Below are 26,090 nucleotides of genomic sequence, written 5' to 3'. Positions count from 1 at the left end.
AATGGTGTACTTTTTGCTTGAGACAAGTTATAGCCTTCTGCACTTCACCAAATAAATTAAATTCAAGAGCTGATTAGTGTGCGTCTTCATTTTCAAAGCAATAGTTTAATCTTCAAATATTTTGGTTCCTCCTTCATCTCCCTCCACACACTCATTTAAATGTTAATAAAACATATATATAAAAGCTTTCTTTCTTTTTTTTAATTTTTTTTATACTTTATTTGAAACATAATGACATCCACTCTATCTCTGCAGTGTCTTCAGTTCCTGGTATGTGTAATGCAGAGGTCCGCAACCCCTGGTGGCCAGTGCACCCCTCAGCGGGGTCAGAAGAAGGACCCCGCTTGGGGGCGCACTGGCCAGAGTCAGGGATCATGTCCTCTGTATGCATCTCAGGCGGTGGCCGGGTTGACCCACTCCCCCATGGCATTCTCAGGTCTGTTATGGGAGAGTGGGTGGGTTCTGGCATTATGATGTCATTCAGGAGGAGGTTTCTTCCCCTTTTAGTGACATGTGGCTCCTCGCGCATGCGCAGTCCGGAGTCCGCGAAATTAGACGTCCACGAGCTCTAAAAGGTTGGGGATCACTGGTGTTAGGAGTCAGAATGATGCTATACATACATAGCTTCATAAAATCAACAATTTTTGTACTACCCACATATGATGCAGATTCTCTATAAATAAAATGCAGGAAATCCATAGACATTTTGGTTAGAGAAGAAAGGGCCTAATAATGCTAGATGTCCATTAGCCGGGAAATAATCCAGAATTTGTATAGCTTCCTGCATCTTCAATTGCACTATTAGAGATAATAATTGTCTGCAGTGAAATCCTAGTAAGCTATTTTATTACTGAGCAAGATAGAAGGGAAGACCAGGATTCAGATTTAAAAAATTGCTAATTTTTTCCTTTATTCAGATTTTGTAAATTTCACTGTTTTCATGATGTAATATGCAAACTAATTTTGGTAAACTCAGATTTTTTTTTAACCCTTTAGAACAGTCAACTCCAAGAAAACCTCGTGGAAGACCGCGTTGTAGTTTATCCAAGAGTTCTGATGTTTCTTCCCAGCCAGCTGAAAACCATAGTCATGTCACTAGCAAACAAGAACTTCGACCTACAAATAAAACAAAGAAATCGGAGAATACGCCAGAAGAGAAAAGACGAGGAAGACCACCTGCACATGGGAATGTTAAATTAAAACTTACACAGGAAGACGACAATGAATCAGAGTCCACTAAATCTCCACAAGAAGATAAAACTAAACGGAGGAAGCCTTCTGCTGCTTTCAAACATGCCGCCAAAATAAAGAAGCTCCGGGCAGTTAAACTGTCCCCATTAAAGCCTAAATTCAAAGGTGATAAACTGGAGCTTGGAAGGAAAGGTGTTGTAAAGATTGTAAGAAGACGGGGCAGACCCCCATCTTCTGAAAGGTTTAAACCAGCACAACCCAGAATTCTTTTGAGACAAAATCTCCCAGAGAAGTCCCAGAGGGCTCGCAAAGAGGAGACTATTCAAACCTCAAAAGAAGTTGTCAGGGTCTCTGTGCGTCAAAGCCCTCGGCGACTTAAGCCTGTAAGGATAATCCCAACTTCCAAGAGAACTGATACCACAATTGCAAAACAGCTTCTTCAGAAGGCTAAAATGGGTGCACAAAAGAAGATGGGGCTAGAAGCTGCAAAGCTTCAAGGGCGCAAGGGAGGCACCCAGCTCAAGAATATACGACAGTTTATCATGCCTGTGGTGAGCACAGTGTCTTCCCGCATTATAAAGACACCTCGAAGGTTTATAGAAGACGAGGACTATGAACCCCCTATTAAAATAGCTAGGATGGAAACTGCTCCAAGTGGTCGTTTCAGTTTAACATCTTGTGAATCTAGTGAAAAGTCAAGTGCAGTTTCACAGCAGTCTTCACAGGTTACTTCTGATGAATCCCGCTCAAGCAGCCCAAGCATAGACACCTCAACTGAATCTCAAGTTTCAGAAGAGGCATCTGCCATACCAGAAACTCCTGGACGAGTCACAGATATTCCTCTGTCTACTCCTCAGTCAGTCCTAGAAAGCAGTGGAGCTAGCACAAGAAATCGACGTATTCCCAATTGCAGTAGGAATGGTAACTCCAGGCAAGCTAAGAAAATTTCTCAGCCAGCTCTTCAGCAATCCTCTGCATCTCCACCTCCTCCATTGCTTAGTCCTTCAGCACCATTACAAGCCCCATCAACCCTCTCTGAACATTCTTCATGGCTTATGCCTCCTTCTATTCCAATGGCTACAACCTTCCTTTCTGGTTCACGCATGCATGAAAAACGGAGGTCCATTTTGAGGGAGCCAACTTTTCGTTGGACATCCCTAAAGCATTCCAGACTAGAGTCTCAGTACTTTTCCTCTGCTAAGTATGCCAAAGAAGGCCTTATCAGAAAACCCATATTTGATAATTTCAGATCTCCTCCACTTACTGCGGAAGATGTAGGTCTTGCTTCTGCTTCTGGTTTTAATACAGCATCTGTTGTAGCCCCTGGAAGACTCTTTTCTCAACTTCATTCTTCTGGGGCTCGATTTGATTTACATAAAAGAACCCCTTTGCTCCGTGCACCTAGGTTTACCCCCAGTGAAGCACATTCGCGCATATTTGAGTCAGTCACTTTACCACCGTCTCTTGATTCATCTGGAGCATCCTCCATCATGGGTTTATCTTCTAGAAGAAGGAGAAGAAGAGTGTTTAGTCCAGTACGTAGCGCCGAACCTAGATCGCCATCTCACTCCATGAGAACTCGGAGTAGAAGAGAGAACAGCAATGGTGCTGCATCCCTCATACCTCAGCCATCCAGTTCACTTACAGGCTTACCTGTCAGTTCTCGTACCACCAGTGCCTTAAGTCCCAGCTTTCCTTTCTCTTCCACTTCAATGTCTGCAGCACCTGTGGAATCTGCAGAGAAATTTCAGAAAACAAGAAAGCAAGCCAGCACTTCAGGAGAGCCTTTTTCATCTTCTTCCAACAGCTCATCTTCCCTTTTTCCGTGGTTTTTATCTGGCTCTCAGTCAGATAGAATAAAAAATAAGACCAGGCTATCAGATGAAGCATCAAAAGAAAGAGACATTGAAAAATGCAGAGAAAAGGAAAGAGAGAAGGAAAACTCCCATGACCCAAGAAAAGATAAACGTAAGAAGAGCTCTTTAACCTCTTTAAACAAAGGTGGCAAAGAAAGGGTTGATGGAGAGGCACTCACTGCTTCTACACCAATAAAAATTTTGTCAAAAAAGAAACAAGTGATCTCAGAACCCTCAGTAACCACTACTTCACCATCCCTTGCTACAGCATCAGTATCTGCCAAAAACAAGTTTTCAAAAAAAGTTGGTGGCATTTCTGACAAACAAGATACAGACTCTATTGCCAAATCCCCATGCACAAATACCCAAATACCCTTGCCTGAGCAGCCTGCAAGTCCTGTTAAGTCCACTACCACCTCCACCACCACCATCAGTTCTGTATTGGACCAAGCCAACAAAATTCTTGTTTCAGAGAAGCATATGGCTTCTATCATAAGAACAGCTAAGTATCAGTTGCAGAGATTAGAAAAAAAGAAATTAGGAAGCAAGACAGAACAGCCCAAAGCACAGGTGAGCAACTTTTGGTACCATATGGCACCTCTTCATTTTCTTTGCTTTGTTGGATCTTCTGTATTTTTTCACGTTCCTCCTCTGTGTATGAAAGCCTGGAGGATGGTATAAAAGTCATTTGTATACAGAAAACAAGTCAGCGAGGATTGTGAATTTCATTTACATTGATTTAAAAGAAATGTATTTTTGTACTATAAAGGAAGAAATAATGTAATAACCTTACGGACCCTAAATGGGCTGGCACATAAATGTATACATGTGAAAAAATAAAAACAAAACTACACACACACTTATCTGTGTCCCAATTAGCAATTAGGGGGTGTCAATGGGGCCGCAGAAAATACAATAAAAGAAATGGGGGTTTATTTTAATACTTTATGCCTTCTAGGCCTTTAAGTGCTCCCTTCCATTAGAAAGTAATGTGATTGTTCATCAATCTGGCAAGGTGGATTAATGAGCAACATCAGGGGGACTGTTGTACACTTGCTAGATTTTCGTTTGAGACTTTCACTAATGTTCGTCTTGGGCGACAATCCTCTTTCATGTGTACTTAGCTTCAAGTGATGTGCGACTTGAATAGATAAACACATATGGCTTCCAATCTTGAGGGATAAGGTGGATAATATATTGTTTCGTAAAGAAACCATGGAAACTTGCCACAATGGTATGATATAACTTCGGCCTGGCATTCTGTGGGGCAAAACCTTTTCCCCATTGGCATTAGAGGTTTTTGCTAGTATTTACTGCTTTAACTCCTACCCTATAGAAACCCTACAACATGAAGCCAACGTTCTCTTAGCTGTTACCAGATAAAGGTCACAAACTGCCTGCATCCATATCCACAGGTACATGTTCTTCACCTTTCTGTGAATTACTGTGTCTGGATTTGGAAAGGAGTAATGATTACAAATTTCATGGATACACAAGTTTAAAACAAAGGAAAGTGTTGGATAGATGGACATGAGAGACATCAGCACTCCACAAAATGTTTTGTCCAAACATGGGAAATCCTAGTGATATGTGTAAACCTAAGTAGAGGAGATTCTAAGGCTGCCTTTCTCTACCTTTCTTATATAGAGAAATCTTTGAAATAACTTTTCTAAGATCTAAGACCCCTGCTAGGGTCCCATGTAAACCCGAGAAACACTGATTTGAGGCTTTGTAATAGGCTTTGGTGGAAATATGACAATGGCCAACTACCATCTTGATGAATGAAGAGTGCAGAATGCAAAATGTTGTATAGTCTCTTCAATCCCAGCCACTAAGATCCTTCTGTCTGCCCCATTGATCTTTTAGTTAGGACACTTTTTTATTTTTATTTGAAAAAATTTAATATAAATAAAATAGCATAGCAATATCAAAATTAAATAATACACAACCATATAAAAAATGAACAAGAAGGGGGTGGGGTAAAATGAAAACATGCTTCAAAGTATAAAAAATAAAGGTAACAGAAAATGCATCAAATTAAACAACACTGTTGATGAGGTATAAGGTAAGGCAACTGGATAGAAAGGACCAGGTTACAAAGATATCAGATGTTAATCTTTAAAGACAGGATATGGTGGGATAACATAGTTGGAGATACAGGGAGGAAGCAGAGTTGGTAAAGTGAAGGTATTGAGTTTGTTCAAAAAGAAAATTGGGAGCTCACTGATGACCAGGTATTTTACTCCACTTGCATCATGTTTATTAAGACAGAACATGGGGATATTCATTGCAGAGGTGTATTGCATGTGTTTTTTTTTTTGCCTGTTGAAAACTTAATTTGCAACCCTAACTCTTTGCAATCAGAAAACCTAATGACAGAAGGGGGGGTGCTTCCTTCATTTTTAATAGATGATTTTTTAAAAAAAATGTTGTTCAAGCAAATATTTACCTTTTACATATCTACAAACAAACACTATTTTGTAGCTGCTGGAGGTGAAGCCAAGTTGAATATGTTTGAGTGATGTCTCAAATTGTCCTGTGGCAGCTTGCGTCACATTCAAGATGGCAGCAGCAGTTGCAGGGCATTTAGATGTCTGCATAAGGAAAGATTTTATATTTAGCATACCCCAATGCAAGCACATGCATTCCCATCTGTGTGGTGCGATTTGAAGGATCATGTATGGTACTGCATTGTTTTTGGGTACTATTAAAAGTTAATATATGTGTTGTGTATATATTCAGAAAGGTGTGGATGTGAATACCAGCCTTAAAAATCATGTTGGTCAACTGAATATGTCTGCATGGTGTTGTTTGTATGTTTTATGTTAGGGCCAAGAAAGCGATTCTTCTGAGACTTCAGTCCGTGGACCCAGAATTAAACATGTGTGCCGAAGAGCTGCTGTAGCTTTGGGCCGCAAGAGAGCTGTTTTTCCTGATGACATGCCTACACTGAGTGCCTTACCTTGGGAAGAAAGGGAGAAGGTTCTGTCTTCCATGGGAAATGATGGTGGGTCATATCAAGTATAGAAAATGGTTTTCCTATATATTATTATTTATAAATGTTAACAGTAAAATGTATCACTTTGGATGGGCAAATTTCTGGTCCATCCAATTGTTATTTGATAGTTTGAGGAAACCAGTGTCTGTGCTGATGGTGTCCATGAACACAAACCATGAAAGAGTGCAAACTAGGTACAATATGCCAGCCAATTCAACAAAATAATAAAAACAACTGTATCCCACTAAATGTCACTGTAGCCTTCATTAATATAATAACTGAACATGTGTTGGTAAAATGGTATTTTCTCTTATTATTCATTGACATATGAAGCCTGATCTTAGACATAAAGGAGTCTGTTCAGCTCCTATTGGTGACCCCGGTTTTCATTTTCACGCTGTTCCAGGGTGAACTCCTCATTGCCTCTTAAAGGTGATGGCTGTAGCTTGTAATAGTGTTCCAATGCTGGGATACTCTTCAGGCTCTACCTCTTTTTCGGGTAAGGCTGAATTTTTGTCCTAAACCCCGGATGTCCCTGTCATGGTCAACAAAACCTGTGTAGGGAGTCATGCTCAGTTTATAGTTGTCGTTAACTATAGAGGTTCTGCGTCCATGCCTTCTCCCCAAATCTTCTTTCTTTGACTTCTGAATCTGTGCCCCTCTTTCTTGTCTGTAACTAGTGAAAGTGTTTTCAATAGTTGCATGTAAATGCTTTTATTCTTTTATTAAGAGACTGCGCTTCCTATGTACTAATGCAGTGCACACTACCCTGACACCAGAAGATGAGCCTATGGTTTTGGGCTTTAAGACCTTACCAGGGGACTCAGTGGATATGGTTCCACATTATTAGGAGGGCTACAAACATGATGAGGGGTGACCTTATTTTTAGGGGGACCCTTGTCAGTTCAGATAGTTTATCCTTATTGTCTGGTTTCAACTAGCCGACTCTGCCCCTTGTCCAATATATTCAATGCTTATTGTTTCTCACACTGACAGAACGGTGACAAATTAGTAAACCCTGCTTTATTTATTATTCAAAGCTTATGAGTAAAGGTTTACAACTTTTTAAAAGTGTTTTTGGGGCTTTTCTTCCTATTAAATGTATGCCATGCGTTGAAGAATGTAGGCACAACACTGGGTTGGGGATACCACATCTAAGCATATTCTGTCCCATTTAAATATTTTGAGGTATAGCACCTCTGCAGATAACCTTTTATGATATCATCAGAGACAGGCAGAAGGCATACACTTCTCCCTTATTGAAAGGGTTATCAGGAAAGGTCCAGTATTTTTTTTTTAGTTTCTCCATGTCTGCAAATACAGTTGCCTTTTTTATTCAATCTTTCTAATGGAGTCCCAGATAATAGTAAAACTTGATAAAGTTCTAAAACTCTCCATTCTGTACCGAACTTAAAAAAAGAGCAAGAAGCCTTTTGTATGTAAATGGTATTTGTATAATGTGTTGTCTTGATTTTCATCAAACAAAGTAAACTTCTCTAAGTAAGTTGATATATACATTTCTGCAATATTGACCATCTTCACCTTTCCTTATGCAGATAAATCCTCTATAGCTGGTTCAGAGGATGCTGATCCCCCTGCACCACCCATTAAACCCATCAAACAAGTCACCCGCAACAAGGCTCCGCAGGAACCTCCTGTAAAGAAAGGTCGGCGGTCTCGCAGATGTGGACAATGTTCAGGTTGCCAGGTACCTGAAGACTGTGGCATCTGTACTAACTGCCTGGACAAGCCAAAGTTTGGAGGGCGCAACATCAAAAAACAGTGTTGCAAGTAAGGATATTGTGTTATGACATGTTATGTTGTGTGTATAATTTCCTTGACTTAGCCTTTTATAAGCATTATCTTAAGCGAGTACTTGAACATATTTTTTATATTTGATTTCAATTCTTTTTAACCTTAGTTTTAATAAATAATTTTTTACCTAGCTATTGAGCATATTTTACTTTTTTATTTAGGATGAGAAAATGTCAGAATTTGCAGTGGATGCCCTCTAAAGCTTATATGCAAAAGCAAGCAAAAGGTAAGTTGATGTCAAGACGTGAAACCGTTTAAAGTGTTTGTGAATAGATTGGGCTTTCTTTTTGTAAATTTGTAATATTTTTTAGCTGCAAGGAAGAAGGAAAAGAAATCCAAGCTTGCTGATAAACAGGAGGCTCCAGCAGTGAAACCGTCTTCAGAACTTAGTCCAAAAAACTCTGTGATACCAGCCACGGCTGCCACGCCTCCAAGAGAGGATCCTCCCCAATCACCACCCCCAGCACCAAAAAAGGCTGATCCTCCAAGGAGCACTGCTGAGAAAAAGCCAGAGGAGGAGAACCAGCCTGCACTTACCTGTGAACCTAAGCAAACCCTGTCTGCTCAGAAAACCACAAAACCGCTTCCACCACAACCTGCAAGCAATCCAACCTCAACCCACAGCAGCCCTACTCCCATTTCTCGGAAGGAAGCATCAAAATCTTCAACATGCGAAACAAAAAAGAAGCAACTTTCTGTCCCGCCAGAAATGGGTGAGTGGCATATGCTTTTCATCTACTGATATGGATTATCATGTAAAGCTCTGTTACTTTGCTAGTGAAAAACATTAGTCTTCACCAAACTAATATACAGTATAATTCTGTTTGGCTTTCATTTTTTTTTCTATGTGAAATGTACAGAAAAACTTTCCATTTTATGTTCTGGTGTAAATATTCAGTTACTACACACTCTGTAATGGTGGCATTTTGGTAAAATATGTTCAATATGTCCACCTTTATAGCCGCTTTGCTTAGCTATATTACAGCTTCACATGTCTACCAATTTTTTTTTTTAAAAGATTGAGAAGTAAATTATAAATTACATAAATAAAAAAGGAGGAAACCAAAAAGCCTTTATAAAGTATGGTCTATTTTGCTTAAGGTGTTATATTTTTTTCTTAGCCCCATGATATCACTGCTCACAGCTTATCTTGGCAGTGGTTGCTGAAAAGTAGGAAGCCGCAAAGGAGGTAAAAGTAGGTAAGTATACTAGAGATACCCTTTCCAGAGATGCTGTTACCTTTCCCTTCAAGTGCAAAAAGACAGTATTTTATTATTTTTTTTAATTTTTGGTAGGGGTAGAAAGGGCTGGCGTCGTTGTCCTGTTTCTACTACCTACATAGTCATAGAGCTAGCAGAAGTAAGGAGCAGAGTCCAGATATTTTAAATTTTACTGGCCTTATACTTGCTTGCAAGTTAAGTTTTGATTTGGAAAAAAATTGTATCTGGTAACTGGTCAGCTTTGGCAGCTTCCTTATTTTCTCCCTTATTTAGCTATGAACATTTAGAGAATGCTAATATAACCAGTCATGAGAAAAAGAAAGTATGCCCTCTTTCAACTATAAGGTTTAAAAAACATATTAAAATAAAAAAAAATATCTGCTACCAGGTTCTAAAATGATTTAAACCTAACCTCGGGTATAACACACAAAGATTACATGGTGTCATTTACTAAATCTAAAGTCAAAATGGAGAAGCTGTGGGAAAACTGAAAACATGCCATGAAGCTTTTGCAGCAATAATGTTAAAATTTGCTAACATTTGTTTATGCTCGGTTCTCTTAAGGTTCCGCTACAGCATTTCAAGTTTAGGTCTGTACTGGGCTTGGGAACATTGTCTTGTTGCGTGGCCCAGTTTTGGCTTGAGCTGTTGCAAAGATGGCCTCACATTTCACTCCAGAACATATTGGTATACAGAGGATTTCATGATCAACTCTTTGTAGAAAGAAAAGCCTTTTCTGGGCAACCCTTCTAGATAAGCCATACTTGTTCAGTCTTTAATTTGTTTCTTTTTTTTTTTTCTTTTTAATTGTGCCATCATGAACTTTAACATTTAAACATTAGGCAATGTTTTCCACTTGTGAACAATCTTCCTCTCTGTAAAATGATGAACTTCAAATTGTTTAAAATAGACTTATAACCCTTCCCAGATGGGCAGCAACACTTTCTTCTAGATCATTGTTGTTGTCAACCTTGACACTGTGTAAAAACGCACCTGAATGATCAAGTGAATTGCCAAATATTCTCTACTTATAGAGGTGATAAACTAGCTGTTGAACAGTTAATGAAGTTCATTTAATAGGCAGCACCTGGCTGCTACTTACCCTTTGAATTTCTTTGGCATTGGTAAGGGTGTACTTATTTTTTGACATGGCTTCTTCATTTTGACTTAATCTTGGTAAATAATGACAAAGTGTACTATGGGATCTGTTGTTATTTTGAGGTTGTATTTACCTTTTTGAAAGACCTTTTAGGACAAGATGATTTTGTTTTTTATACCCCGGTACTCAAAACCTTAGAATTTAAAGAAGATGTCCTTTTTTTTTTTTTCCCCTATAACTGTATGCAGAACTTTCTTGTGATGACACTGGGCTGCAGATCCTACATCCATAAGGTTTCTGTCTCCTGTGCTCTTTATATCTCTTAAATTATGATGTCGGAGACCTCTACGTAACTTTTACAGTGGGTTTCCCAATAGGTGTGGAAAACTGGAACATGCATAAACCAGTTCCCTTCTTTCATGTGTTCGCCCTCCCAAAGTTCCTCTTTAACCCCCCTAGCGGTAATCCCGACTTCTGCATTGTGCTTCACATCTAACTGCAGATGCAAGCAGCAATAGTAAATTCTGGGGGTGATGCCAGCTGGCACCACCCCCGGAATTTGCTATTGTTGCTTGCATTTCCTGGAAGAAGCTCTGCATTGTGCTTTGCATCTCTCTGGAGATGCAGCAGCGTCGGAGTGAGGCGGGCGGGACATCCCCACTCACATCACCTTGGATGATGTGACATCTTGCGGGTGATGTGAGTGGGGATGTATTTGGGGGGTGTGGCTGGGTGGGAAATTTAAAAGCAGGTTACAATGTAATCTTTTACATTACAATGCAATGTACAATGCAATGCTTTTAAATTTTTTTTATGGTAAAAATGCTATACAACATACAATAATTTTATTTTAAATTACATTGTCTGTTATTTCATTATTTTTTTAAATTATTATTTATAAATATCTATTATATTATAATTTATGATTATAATATAATAAATATAATTATCATACCCGGGAGTTATTCCTAAGAATTACAGGCCCACAATATAAACAAAAATTTCTATGCAAAAAAAATTAGGATCACTTTTTGCATCAAAAAACTGACAGAATAGAACGCTAGGGGGGTTAAGTAACACTGTAATTTGTGTTCCTGATACAAATTCTTGACACCCCCATGTGAGCTAATTGAATGCTTCTATGTAAATAGGGCTACTGCCTAAAGTTCTGTTAAGCCGCATACACACGTGCAATTCTTGTTGTTGGAAAGGATCTTTCATGATCCTTTCCAACGATAAGAACCGCAAGATGCATGAACGAGTGCTGTACATACAGCACCGTTCTGCTCTATGGAGAGGGGAGGGGGAGAGTGACGGAGCGGCACCCTGGTGCGCGCTCTCCCCCTTCCCTTGCATTAGGATCGCTCGTCGTTCATCGTTCGTGAATCCGCCAGGACGGATCCACGGACGATGAAAGACGTGGGCTGTACACACGCCAGATTCTCGCTCGATATCAGGCCGATGCCGATTATCGGGCGAGAAAAATTCGCCGTGTGTACGTAGCTTTAGTCTGTGTGCTCCTATGTGGTCGCAAGCCGTGATGCATAATTAGATCTCTGGGCTCCCGAATTTAGATGCTGAACTGGATTTTGCCACAGACTAACATTTAGATTTTGGGAAGGGTCCCCTCTTCTCGTGTCATTGTTTGTATCGGTCTGTGTTTTGCAGCCCTCTGATGTACATTGCTGCAGAATATGTTGGTGCTACTATAAATATAGTTTCATAAAAGATCTTTTTACAATAATATATATCCTTTTTTTTACAATTTATTTCATCTGGTGTCTCTTATAATAATATTACAGTACAACTGTACAAAATTTATTCTACATTTATTGTAATGTCTAAATTATCCATAATCTATGATCCAGTGGATGGTTCACCTACAGCTGAAGTTACACGTCGAGAATACTCTGATTTATCCACCCCCTTGTAGATGAGGAAAAAAAAACAGTTCTCCAATCAAAGTGTGTGCGACTATATTTGCAGTATATGACAGACTTTATTCTCAGAAATTCATGTCACTGTATATGAAATGTAAATGAACAAAGCTAAAATATCATGTTATTGCCCAAAGTATTGCTTTGGATTTTTAGGTTTTTTTTTTTTGCACATTTAGGTAGGTTTGCCATGGTTAAAATGTGACTCCTTGCACATCAACATATTTAAAAATTACTTTCTTAGCCAGTCTATGCTTATGCATGCAAGATAGTTTTGAATAGGCTTTACATACACATAACATTAGGAAGAAAATCCCCAAATATGACTAAACTACCCTAATTGTGTTTTGAAAGTACATGTAATTTTTGTACACAACTTTTCCAACATACATAGCTATTTCTCATAAAACTTGTCCTGTTTTTGCATAAAAACTACAAGGAAATAATTGTTGAGGGACAGGTGTGGGTAGATCTCATTGTGCCTTTAAAAGACTTCAAAGAAATTTGCCTTTGTATGATTGTCCATTGAACCCCATGGTAAAATCATGTATTGAGATTAGGAATGGGGAGAGCAGAATTGGTTGATGAAAACTGCTCTCTGTACAGTAGAAAGAGCCTCCTCATATCCTCCACAGCTATTTCCTGCAAGCTGAATATAAAAGCCGATTAGAAAAATCTTATGGTCCAAATGCACAAAACCCATCAGGTATTAGGTGTTAGATGTCTTGAGCCACACATTTTTCAAACATATTTTCTCATGCCTGAATTAGTCTCCTTATTGACAGGCTCTGAACAGAACAAACCGAAGAAACTGGCTGGTAGACTGGTCTTACCTAGATCAAAATCAAAGGAAAAGGTGAGGAATAGTTTAAACTTTTATGCATGTATATATGTATTTGTGTCTAAAGAAAACACTCATTTATTTTTTTCCTATGAATCAAAATCCGCATATGACCTTTTTATCTTTTAATTCTTGATTTTATTTTTGAATTTCAATCACTAAAACAGATATTATAAGGCCCATAATTGATTCACTATGAAGATGAAACAAAATATTCAAGAAACACAGTCAGTTGTAATTGTTCAGTGTTCTAGATCAGGCAGTCCCTACAGCATTTGCCTCACCCCAGGACATTATTGGGATAACTTTACACATTACCATACACAGAGAAAAGCAGGAAGAACTCACTGCTGCACATTTTCAAATTGGAGAAAAAAAAGGCCCAACAAAATTGCATAAAGCATTCTCACAATATTAATGAGACGTGTAGTGGCAAGAGCAATTAGTTTCCCTTGATTAAAACGAAAGTGAGATTTTGTAATATACATTAATGTAATGCTATGTGTTTTTCTTGAAAAACTTTGAATCTGATATATTAATGTTAACTTCTACAAAATACAGTTATAAATTGGTGCCGCAGAAATGTTTTTCTGCAGCCTCTGGGCTCAACCCTATAATTTGAACAGATTAGAGATCAGTGGGTTCTTTTAAGTGTCTGATTCACTTACTGCCCATTTTCCCCTTGCTGCAGACTGACATGTGGAAGTCCTTTCTATACCAAGATGGCCTTCCTTTACAAAGACATTGAGCAGCACAAGGCTTGCAGAATTGCAGAGATTAGTAATGGGGGTAGATCATCCAGTCGTGTGCCCTGATTTTTGCCCAGGGTCCACCTATTCTTTAAGTGAGCATTACAGGTATCTCTTTCCGAACCTGTTATAGAGCAACTTGTAGAACCATTTAACCACAGTACTTGCTCAAAGAGAATAATTAAAAACAGCTTTTATTCCTAACCCCTTTTTCCTGCCTTTTTTTATGATTTTGGCGTTGTGAACTCTATCTTCTCTGATATACGTTTTAAAACAGATCATGCTTTAAAAGGTCCCCTCTATTATTGAAGTCCCAGACTGGGCAAAGAAAGGTCCTTGTATACTCCTAGTCGAAGGTTCTCTCTGCCTTCTGCCAGACCGGCCAGACCTTCCTGATCAGGGACTGACTGTACACTGAGTCCTCAGCTTTAACTACGGGGCCTATTAGATCCAGGTTCTGACAGGGCACAGCTAGTTTCCATGGGGTACAGACTCACAATAAAGAACACATCTTTACATTATTCTTTTCCCACAGCCCTGGGTATCTTTTTTTTTTTTTTTTTTTTTCCCAGTAGGAAGTTAGGAAACCTAAATAATAACTAAAGTACAAACTTTATTTCTGGATTGTGGAGAGGAGAGGGGGAGCATCTTTCAGGTTTGTTAAAATCTATCTTCATCAAGGCTTGTAAATACCTTTTGTAGTAATGCTGAAAAGAATCTACACTGAGTGATCCCAGTGCAGTTTGTATATGGATATTTTCTCTAATTTAGTGATTAATGCAGCCAATCACATACTTAGGCATACATGACGCTTAGGTGAATGATGAGCTCACAAATATAGTAATTTTTAGTAAGTCCAGCCTATCACCAATTTGGTATTGTTTACCGTGTTAATGCTTCTTTTGTCCTATCATCTTTGCTGCAGCTGTGCTGCGGCTGGCAGGTCATAAAGAAATACAAGTTCTTCCCTGTGCCTGTACCTTTTGAAAAAGCTACATGACCCATTTGTTTAGTTCATCATGTAAAAACAAGTCTCAAAAGTGTACTATAACTTTATTAGCTGCACTTTTATCTGATGGTTTCTTTTGTTTCCTAAAGTCAGTTTTGCCCTTTTTGGTTAAAAGTTGAAATTGAACTTGGTTTAAGGTTTCAACAGAATTACAGAGTAGTTTGCTTGCTGTTAGATACTGTTTGTTGTTTTGCCTTAGTTGAATGTCCAAGTATTTAACTGTTAGATGAACCTCATCCTCAGTTGTGGGGTTTGCTTTGTAGTTATCTACAATTTAAATCGGAGCTACCACCATTTTTTTTTCTTTATATAATATATATATATATATATATATATATATATATATATATATATTTTTTTTTTCCCTTTAAATCAGTTTTTTTTAAAAAAAACAAAAAATGTGGAAGCGTCTCTCCTTCTTTCTTTACTGCCATGGCGGTAAAGACTGAATGGGAGTGCAGAGCCTCTTGGGATACATACCTCATGTAATCGAGGACGACTCTGGAGGGATTAAGGGTGCCGACGAAATAAAGGTAAGTGGGGGTTTTTTTTTTTTTTGGATAGTTTCGCCTTAAAGTATTACTGTTGTTAGTCTGACACTGGAAGCCTGTGAGTAACCTTTAGTTGATAGATTAATAATTCAGTTTTGGAAAATTTGGAAAAACCACATTAGAATAATATTGGTTATTACTCATGATTACTTGGAATTCTAATGTTGGCGTTACATGTATCCACTTGGCATGTAATTGCCTGTAAAACACATTGTTTTGGTTAATTGTCCTCCATTTGATGCAGATCAAATGGCAAATTCATGTGCAATACAAATGGCAAAGTTTTCTACATCATTTTTTTTTTTAACTTTCTCTGTTAATAGTTTCTTAAAGAAAGTGTGGGGGAAAAAAAAAACTTTACTATTATTTTTAATTAAATAAAAAAAGTACAGTACATCTCCATTTACAGTACATATCTTCAGCCATAATCTTTGTGAAATTATTAACAATAAATATCCACTATGGACAAGGTCTAGCTCTCTGAAACCCATACCACCCATTTTTATATTTATTTTTATGTTTAGACTAAAACTAGCATTTTGACGTGTGCATTATTGCATAGGAGGCTATGATTATTTAATAAGCAATCATTTTACATTTTAATTTACCTTTCCAGTATATGTTATGAGGCTTTTGTCATAGCAGGAGAGGCCAGTAGCTCCCAGCAAGCCAGATGTAAACTTCAGCCTTCTCAGTCCCCTGTGCAATGGGAATGTCTCCAGACAGAAACCTCCTTCTGATGGAATACACCGAATTAGAGTAGATTTCAAGGTTTGTGGCATGTTTTTCTTTTTCATGGTTTTTGTTTTTGCCATTTTATTCCAGGCGGTAAAAGGATCAATTAGTTTACATTTTGTGTATCATGTAGTCATTTTTTTTTCTTTTACAGGGGGATTGTGATATGGGCAGCGCTTGGGAAATTGGTGGCCTCAGCATACTCACAACTGTACCAATCACCCCACGGGTAGTTTGCTTCCTTTGTGCCAGCAGTGGAAATGTTGACGTGAGTTCATTTTGGAAAAAAGTATATATTTTTTTAAGTGACAGGTCAACCTAGTGTTAATGAATGGGGAAAATTTAAAACCTCTGTCATGTTATCGCTGGCCCCTGGTATTTGTAGGTGATTTGTAGCTTATGTGGAGTTTTCTGATTACTTCTGTTGTTTTTCTAGGAAAGAAAGTGAGGGTAAAGCTCTACAATTGGGACACTGGGAATATAAATTATGAACGCTTTCCCACTCAATTCTAAGCTAGTAAAGTGTTGTCTAAAAGTTCCACTTTAAAGATCCATTCACCAGCTGAGTTTGATTAAAAAAAAAAAGTATATTCCTATCCAATCTTATTTGACATCTTTTGGGAGTTGACTTAAAATTTTAGGAACATTCAAATGAGTTGTGAGGCCTGAAACACCTGTATAAAACTTAACATTGTTTTTCATAAAAAAAATATCCTTTACCACTGCTGTTCAATGATTTAAAATCTGTTCCACATGTTATTAGGTTTGTAGAGGATGTTGGGGTTTCTAAAGAAAGGACAGCAGTAATCTCCTCTCCTTAAAACGTCTCTCTCGCATTAAATTAGTTAGGGGCTGTAGGTTTGTTCTTAAGTTGAATTTGGATGTAAGTCAGAATAGGTACATTATTTTAATAAATGCAATTAGGACAGATGGACACCCCCCCCCAAGCCTCGGTCCTGCACACGAACAAGCAGGGAAGCCCATTCCTATCTAGGAGTCGTCCATATGTCGGATGTCCTTAACTCGGAGACTCCTTGTATTTGTTATTACACAAGTGTGTGACCTTCATTTCAGATGTAATAGGCTTTTTTTCTTCAGATCAGTTATAGACTGCTGTTTGGTAGCGCAAAATTCATATGGTATATTTTTTAAATATATTTAAAAATTAATCTGCTAAACACACAGTATACCATTGAATTGACTGGGTTTTCTTTTCCTATCTCTCCTTGTTCAATCTTAGTTTGTATACTGCCAAGTATGTTGTGAGCCATTTCACCAGTTCTGCTTGGAGGAAAGGGAACGACCCACAGAAGATCAGCTGGAGAACTGGTGTTGCCGGCAGTGCAAGTTTTGCCATGTATGTGGTAGACAGCAGCAAGTTAACAAGGTATGGTCTTTTTTAGTTTTGTTTTTATAAATAAGAGCTGCTATTAAACTGAATTCCTCAAATGTGTCGTAAGAGTACAGTTGCTCTCGACTCAAAGCAGAGTATAGCTGGCACTTATCTTTAATGTTCTATCACCTCTACACATACTGAAGGAAGAAGATACTCTGCTTTAGTAAATGATAAAACAAATGGAAAATGTATCACAAACTGATATATTCGCTTTTGCCTAACCAACACGTTTGCTTTTTTTCCCCTCTCCCCTTGTAGCCACTCCTTGAGTGTAATAAGTGCCGCAACAGTTATCACCCAGAGTGCCTGGGACCAAACTACCCTACAAAACCAACAAAAAAGAAGAGGGTCTGGGTGAGTCATTTTACAATAAAAATGGTTACTAATCTCACTATAGTACCTAATGAACATGTTTGTTGAGTGTGTTATTTCTAGTTCTTTTTGCAATAAACTTTCCTTTGTAAAAAATGAATTTGCTAGTCCAATATATGGTTTGTGATGAACACAAAAACTATATGCAGGCTTTTGGGACTAGTCTAAAAGTAGACCTAAGCTCTTACATCAGGCTTAATATTGGATATCTATTCTTTCATATTTGCATATTGGTGTCAGCTTGCATCCATGAAATTAAAACAAGAACACTCACATACTAACTCGCACTGTGTGGCACTGTTGACATTACCATTCCCTCCTGACCTTTTTGTTAAAAAGCAGACCCCCACCTCTCTACCAATAGCAAGTGTCATTGATTGGGGGTCACTTTTCCCACAATGTAACCCCTAATTTGTAGGAGTATGTGGGTAGGGAGCTTATTGGAATTTGCAAGTCCCCTATAATAAAGGGGTTCCCAGATATCTATCTCCTCCCCCAGGAGAATGGGTACAAGGGTACACCCATAAAGGGTTAAAGCAGCCCTAGGCATAAAAAACTTTTTTTTTTTTTTTAATAACGTTGCAGCATCCATCAAGTATAGAACTGAAGCCTATGATGATCCATCCAGCATGGCTGTTCCCACTGTAGAATGACAGGAGTGTAGTTGGGCTGTGCTGTTTGCTATGGGTGTGAGTTGCTCTCAGTTTCAGAGCTACAGCTATCTAAGCTTACAATGAGGAGGCTGATAAGTGACACATTAAATATAACTCCACTAATCAACCTCATAACTGTCATCTCAGCTTTAGAGCCTGAAAGCCTGAAGCACAGCTGTACCTGCTGATGGTGACGATGCAGGTATTTCCAAGTGTGCAATCCTCTCCGATCTACAGCTGTAGCTGCTGTCCAAAGTCACATTTCATGTGTCATTCATCAGCCTTCTCACTGTTGGATTAGATGGCTGCTGTGCGGATAAGAGGATCACACACGCCTAGCCAGCAGCACAACCAAACCTAACCACGCAGGATTTGTTCTTCCCTCAGCACCTGAGGCCTCTATTGTACTGCCACAGTAGTGGGAGGCTAAGGGGGCAGGGACAGAAGCAAACTTAATTCCCAATTTATTAAAGTAAAACTCAAAAAAGAAAAATGGCAAAAAAAAACATGGCAGTGTTGATATTCCTTGGGTTTATGACACACATCAGCCCAAATTATGCTTTGATGGAAGGAAGTAAAACCCTACTCCTCTCCATGTTCTATAGGTAGTAAGTGTGTAAATGTTTGCAATAATAGTAGCAGAAAAAAGTCAAATCATACATGATTCAAAGCCTGACTCCAGCACAATAATTGTACATTTCCTAAAGCAACGAAGTCACTTTTTTTTCAAAAGGATCTTCTCTCATGCAGTTTCTTTCTTTTACTCTTTAAAAATCTGAATGTTTCTATGTTGGAATTCCCACTGCATTTCTGAGGTGTTTTGATGTAAGCACTACAAGACTCAGATCCTCAGCACCACATTCGTGTCTCAGCCTCCCTCTCTTCCTTGCCATTTACAAAACAGAACCAGTGACTGGGTGTTTTGTAAATGGCCAGAAGGGGAAAAAGCCATGACTTACAGTTCCTACATTTTGTAGCATGGAAGTACAGCAGGAGCCGTACTAATCCCTGCATATGAACAAATGGAGTTGCCGAATGAAGAATGCTTGCACAAATAGAGTTTGCTTTTTATTTTAACTTTTGCTGTTTTTATATTCTTCATTCAGCTGTGAAATTTAATGTAGTGACATGTTTTCCAGATCTGCACTAAATGTGTACGGTGTAAGAGTTGTGGATCCACCACACCAGGTAATGGCTGGGATGCACAGTGGTCACACGACTTTTCACTCTGCCACGACTGTGCCAAACTCTTTGCTAAAGGTGAGATTAAAGAATAATAGCCTGATTAAAACCAAAACCTCATCACATGCCATAGCTTCATATACCATTGCTTTTGATACTTATATTTTTTTTGGTCCTTTGAAGAGGACATAGGTTTACAATATGTGAATGTAGATCCACATAGTATGCCTGTCTGGTCTGTCAGGGACAATCTTGCCTAGAAGACAGACTAAAGAATTCAAGTTGCAGTCACTGTACAACACTACCAAGAAGCGGCTTGCATATAGCAAAAACTGCTTCAGTGTTCTTATCAAATTATACTTTGAGCTTGAAAACCAAAGTTTTTAAAATATTTTCATGCATGTTTTGTACTTACGTTTCTTATTAGCTTTTCGCTTTTGTGTATGTGAGTATACAAGCTTCCACTTAATATTTGCTTTGTTTTGCTTTAGGTAACTTCTGTCCCCTGTGTAACAAGTGCTATGACGATGATGATTATGAGAGTAAGATGATGCAGTGTGGAAAGTGTGATCGCTGGGTACATTCCAAATGTGAAAACCTGACAGGTATTTATCACATCAGAGCACCAGAGGTTTTGTGTTTGCCCTGACATAACCAAGGTGACTGGCTGCTACCTGTAAGGCTTCATGCAGCGTGAAGCTGTGTGTTGGAAAGTATATTCACCTTATCAGTGACAACAACAAGGTCAATACTCTGCACAGGCAGAGAAAACATAGCCTGTTTCTTGCTGTTACTCACAAATCTCTAGAGGCCTAAGGTGCAGCAGCCAGACATCCAGATAGGCTATTTTGTTGTAAAAGTATGCATGTACAGAAAACAACGGTGTGGGTGTTACCCAACATGTTGACCAATCACTTGCAGAAAAAACACAGAAGGGGATCTAGATATCTAGTCTTTATACGGGAAGCAAAATTCATCACAGAAGCAAAGTTTTTCACTAAATTACTGCACAGATTTTAAATAATAATTTTCTTTTAAAGTGCAATATAAAAATAAAAAAACTGAAAAAAACAAAAAAGATTTAAGAACATATAGATGTCTCTTTTTTGCACGGTATGTGTTAATCATTTAAACAGTACATGAACAAGTGTAATTTAGAGGATGTTTAAAAAGGCCCTTGCAGAAAAAAAATCAGGATGTTGAATGGTTTTTGTCTTTGTTCTACATGCATAATTGGCCTATTGTGTAAGGTTCAGCAACCAACTACTATAATTTTTATTTATTTAGTGTTTAAATTCCCTTTCTTTCAATATTATATTTTATTTTGTCCATGCAGCTTATGTAAATTTTATTATGTTTTTTTTTTTTTTTAATTTATTTTTTAGATGAGATGTATGAAATCCTTTCAAACCTGCCAGAAAGTGTGGCCTACACCTGCGTAAACTGCACTGAACATCACCCTGCAGAATGGAGGCTAGCACTAACAAATGAGTTACAGGGCTCCCTCAGATATGTCCTAAACACACTGCTGAATTCTCGAACAGCAAGTCATCTTCTGCGCTACAAACAGGTGGGACTTAAGGGAACATGAAAATTGTAATGGCCTTTTTTTGTCTTCAAGTCTTTTCTTTTTTAGCATTTGTATCATGATCTATTTTTTTGTTCTGCTTTTGCAACACTGGGTCAAATTCTTAGCCTTTTAATTTACCAATGTGGATGTTTAACTTTCACACTGTCCAAATGTAGACACAGCAGTGTGCTTGCTCTTAGATTCAGGCCCATTTCTGAAAAAAAAAAAAAAAAATGACTTGGTTAATGAGAACCCTTAAGACTTTTCTAGGTTATGAATGCAATGCCATTTAAATACTTTTATATTTACAATGGATGAAATAGGAAAATAAACATAGCTTATATAAAGCAATAGAATCTTCACATTATGACGTCTGGTCAAGGTTTGCTTTCAGTCAACATAATGGGGATACGTATTTTTTCAGGACTGAACTGCTATTTAGCAACCCTCATTGAGAGTAATGTAGGTTTCTGTGTTAACTCTTTTTTAGTTAGTCTGCAGCTCTTCGGTTTTTTACCTTATGTTTTCCTTCTTCAAAAATGGCCATAGACAGACTGCTGTTAGTACAATGTGATCAGTTTTTGTGTAAATGTGAGCCCATAATATCTCTGTAAAGTGAAAAGTGTAACTTTGCTGTTGCCTTTTCATTTTTTTTCTATTTAATACTATGCTGTTTTATGCAAATTAAGTTATAGTTCTTTTATTACCATTTGTTAGAAAACAAGTGAAGAATAGTTTGCATAAGCTCTAATTTTCCCTTTTCCATGTATAGTTTAAATCTGTGAGATCTGTGACTGCCTTTTTAAATTTGAGGATAGAATAAAATATTTCAATTTAAAAGCGCTTTGCTGACAAATTAAAATATATATATATGTGTGTGTGTGTGTATGTATATATATATATATATATATATATATATATATATATATATATATATATATATGGATTATGAATGGAACCTGCACATAAAATATTACAATAAATGGATGTAATAAAAAATTGTCTTAAAAACATTTTAGGCAGCAAAGCCACCTGACTTAAACCCAGAGATAGAAGAAAATTTGCCTTCAAGGAACTCTCCCAAGGGACCTGATCCTCCTGTTCTAATCCAAGTTGGCAAGCAAGATGATCAACCACCCCTTGATCTAGAGGGAGTCAAGAGGAAGATGGACCAAGGCAGGTACACTTCTGTGGTAAGTTTCATGGTGTTGTGTGATAAGCTTTCAATAGCTTTTTTTTTTATAAAGAGATAAACCTTTATGTTTATAAAATCTGCAGGCAATAGAAAAGTATGAAATTGGTTGAAAAAAAAAACATGAATGTTTAATGGAAAACATTTAAAGTAAAAAGAATATATATTTTGGCAAACTGTTTGTCGTCTGACCTTTTCACAGTTGGAACTGAGTGATGATATTGTCAGAATTATCCAAGCAGCTATGAATGCAGATGGGGGCCAGCCAGAGCTGAAGAAGGCAAACAGTGTTGTGAGATCTTTTTTCACAAAGGTAAGTGTTTCTAGGCTTTTTGTGACCCCAACAAAATATATTAAGCATACTTCAGTAATTCCTTATTTGTACCTTTTTATTTTCTTATGGTAGCTATAGTTTATGCAAGTTGTCAGTCAATACTTATCAGCAATCTAATTTTTTTTTCTCCTGAATGGGAATGTGTAAACCTGTCCTATTAAGTGCATTGGATCTTTTTTTTAGAATAATTATCATGCGGCTGTTACTTGCTAAACAAAAAAAGTTTGTATTTATCACTGCATATATAAGCTGATAGCTTTTCAAGAAGGCTCAAGTAGAAACAAATGCTCAAATTTAATGTCACTAGACATTGTGGACTGTGGCTTAAGGTTTAAAATAATTCAGTCTTCATTCAGCTGGGTTTTTTATATTTTGTCTGGATATTGATATTTATTTCCTAATTTTCTCTAGCAAATGGAGCGTGTTTTTCCATGGTTTAGTGTAAAGAAGTCTCGCTTTTGGGAGCCAAATAAAGTTAACAGCAAGTAAGTTCTGGGTTAAAGCTTTGATCAATTTTACTTGAGGCCCCTGGAGACCAATTTTAGTTTTAGAATAAAAAGCAGTTAAAGTGAACTAAAAGTTTTACTTTACATAAAAGGGTAGATCATCTTTAACACCCTTACAACAGAAAACAATGACGCCCCTCCTATTCTGTTTTTATTGCTGCAGCGAGAGAGAGAATGGAAGCGCAGAGCATGATGTGGATACCCCACATCATGCATCCAAGGAGGCACCTGGCTGCTCCTTCTCCGCATGTGAGATCGGCACTTTATTTTTTTTTTTTTAACCTCTTCCCCCCGTTTAGTTTTGCTTTAAATACAACCTACCTTGCATCCTAAATTATTAAACAATTTTTCTTATTCTGTGCAAGAAGGCAAATCTTGAGTTACATGGGTGGTTTACCTGTATAAACCCAATTCGTTGTTAGAACCTAATATTTGCTAAGCAATGACTAGTACTCAGTATGGCCCTAAAGCTGGTTCTGTGGTGCTTTATAAATGCACAGGTTATAGGAGTGATTTTAAAAATGTGCCCCTTAGTTTGCCGAAGTAGTTAAAAGGAAACTGTTAAAGTTGTCTGTAAATTTAAAGTATTGGAATAGACTATATTTTCAAGTTCCAAAGATAATTTTTAAGGATTAGAGCTCTGTTATAATATAATATCTGTGAGTATGAATTGGCAGTTGCTAAGACTTCAAGTAGTTTGCTGATAATAGTTAAGTGATTTTTTTTTCTTTTATAACAGTAACTGTATGTTGCCCAATGCTGTCCTACCACCATCTCTGGATCATAACTATGCTCAGTGGCAAGAGAGGGAAAACGGTCTGGCTGTGCAACCACCTTCAATGAAAAAAATTATTCCAGCTCCAAAACCCAGATCTCCTGAAGACCCGGCATCACCACAGCCCATACACTCACCAGTGCCAGCTCCTATAGGTGTGTATTTTTTATAGTAATCTAAAAAAACATACAAAGAGAAAGAACAAACACTGTTCCATCTGGCCTTTTAGGGCAGCAATCATGCAAACATATATATCCAATTATATGTCTTGGTAACCTTCATAAAAATAAGACAAATTTACTACAGGGAGATTTTCTGATACTATATACAGTGGAGAAGATCTCCCTGTAGTAAATTTTTATGAAGGTTACCTAGACAGATAATTGGATATTGATGTAACATGTTCTCTGGTCCAGGTTTGTTTGGGTGAAAATTGTACAATGTATGGATATACTAGGATGTTGTAAATTTTATATTTTGCTGTGTTTATGTGATTTTAAATTATATGACCTAATAAATATGTTTTTATTATATTAGGTGTTTGCTGCCTTAAAAGTCCCGATGGAACAGTGTTGCTTCCTTCTTTCTTTCTTTGTTTGTCTTAGATGTATATGGGATCTGGCAGCATTGCAATAAATGAGGGATTGAAACTTTCTTTCTTGTACATCCAAAAAAACATGTTTTTCTTTGGGCTGTTTATGTAGCAAGCTGGTAAAGCAATCAGCATCACATTCATGTTCATGTTGGCTCAGCTGCATAGACTGAAACCTGGTCTTGAGCATATCATGGTGTTTACAACCATGAACATGCACCCAGGGGCTAAGAGTGAAAGAAAGTAAAAATCTTAAATCACTTACTCAGTTTGTACAAAACATAATTTTAGGCAATGATAACTTTTTTTTTTTTTTTTTTTTTGCAGAAAGTGTTATTTCTTTTTTTATTAATGTGTTTTTTAATCTGCAGACCATAGCAGAGAAGATAGCCCAGAATTATTACCACCACCAGGTGTAGAAGATAATCGCCAGTGTGCCCTGTGTTTAAAGTTTGGAGATGACAATGCGAATGTAAGCACATACATGATGCTGACACTTTATTTTTTGTTTTTGCTACACTGACTAAAGATGGCTTTCACCAAAGAATTTCAAAGAATTGCCTTATTCCTATTTGGCTTCATCTAGCCATGAAACTATGGTATGGATTTAATGTTTGTAAGCTTGAATTATATTAACAGTATTTGTATTTGAAAGAAGTTGACACCAAAATTCAGTTTCCTTCTAATGAACCTGAAGATAGAGATCCATTCATTCAACCTACCACTGTACATTTTATTGTATTATAAGGGTGTCTGCTTTTTCTAATTTATATATATATATGTGTGAGCAGCATGGAGATGTCATGTTTAAAGGTTTGAGATGTTTGCCTACTAATGTTTCTATAAAGGCAAATTTGTTCGGCATAGAACTTACTACAAGCCACTAGTCCGAAACTATTTCTTAGTTTTGGATTAATAATGCAAACTTTTGTAACAGGAACGTAAGTGTGACATCCTAGCATTTACAATATTTGTATTTAGTCTGTTTTTTTTGTTTTTTTCCCCCCCCAGAAAGAGTTTTTTTAATGTCATAACTTTTTAACTTATGTGTTAGGATGCTGGACGTCTGCTTTACATTGGACAAGATGAGTGGACACATGTCAACTGTGCTTTGTGGTCAGCTGAGGTTTTTGAAGATGATGATGGCTCCTTAAAAAATGTGCACATGGCCGTTATCAGAGGGAAGCAGCTGGTATGTTTCCATCCTGTACTGCATGAATCAACTTGTATTGTGATGTCTGATGTTGAGCATTAGGAGGGAGTGCAAGATGTACACTGGGAAACAAAGGGTATTATTATGCAATCTTATTATAGAGCATTATATTGTGATTAGAGGTAAATTCACTTGGAATAATATTACCATGTATCAGCCTTGTGGTAGTGGCATGTAAGTAAACTATGATATTCTTTTTTTTCTAGTACGACCTGTTTGATAAAGGCTTTCTTTCGTGTTTGTGTGTATGATCCTAAACCACAGTTCATATATGCTACATAGAGGAAGGAATGTATCGGAAAGA

The 26,090-nt window shown here is 37.5% G+C and overlaps 1 protein-coding gene across 2 annotated transcripts in view; it reads left to right on the top strand.

Moving 5' to 3' along the window:
• The window catches only part of KMT2A (lysine methyltransferase 2A), a 69,605-nt gene that overhangs the window by 14,019 nt on the left and 29,496 nt on the right, over positions 1-26,090 (top strand). For both annotated transcript variants that reach the window (XM_072427334.1, XM_072427333.1), the window contains exons 3-21: positions 997-3,617; positions 5,877-6,054; positions 7,602-7,836; positions 8,022-8,086; positions 8,172-8,573; positions 12,902-12,972; positions 15,912-16,037; positions 16,156-16,269; positions 17,242-17,388; positions 17,656-17,751; positions 19,562-19,682; positions 20,096-20,209; positions 20,990-21,174; positions 22,194-22,367; positions 22,569-22,679; positions 23,112-23,185; positions 23,946-24,136; positions 24,945-25,045; positions 25,628-25,765. In XM_072427334.1, the coding sequence (XP_072283435.1) occupies positions 997-3,617; positions 5,877-6,054; positions 7,602-7,836; positions 8,022-8,086; positions 8,172-8,573; positions 12,902-12,972; positions 15,912-16,037; positions 16,156-16,269; positions 17,242-17,388; positions 17,656-17,751; positions 19,562-19,682; positions 20,096-20,209; positions 20,990-21,174; positions 22,194-22,367; positions 22,569-22,679; positions 23,112-23,185; positions 23,946-24,136; positions 24,945-25,045; positions 25,628-25,765 (5,264 nt within the window). The remainder of the gene's footprint in view (positions 1-996; positions 3,618-5,876; positions 6,055-7,601; positions 7,837-8,021; positions 8,087-8,171; positions 8,574-12,901; positions 12,973-15,911; positions 16,038-16,155; positions 16,270-17,241; positions 17,389-17,655; positions 17,752-19,561; positions 19,683-20,095; positions 20,210-20,989; positions 21,175-22,193; positions 22,368-22,568; positions 22,680-23,111; positions 23,186-23,945; positions 24,137-24,944; positions 25,046-25,627; positions 25,766-26,090) is intronic.

Source organism: Pyxicephalus adspersus, chromosome 11 (genome assembly GCF_032062135.1).
Source record: "Pyxicephalus adspersus chromosome 11, UCB_Pads_2.0, whole genome shotgun sequence".
NCBI classification, from domain to species: Eukaryota; Metazoa; Chordata; class Amphibia; order Anura; family Pyxicephalidae; genus Pyxicephalus; species Pyxicephalus adspersus.
The sequence above is the reverse complement of the archived record's forward strand: the minus strand, read 5'-3'. Positions and strand labels throughout refer to the sequence as shown.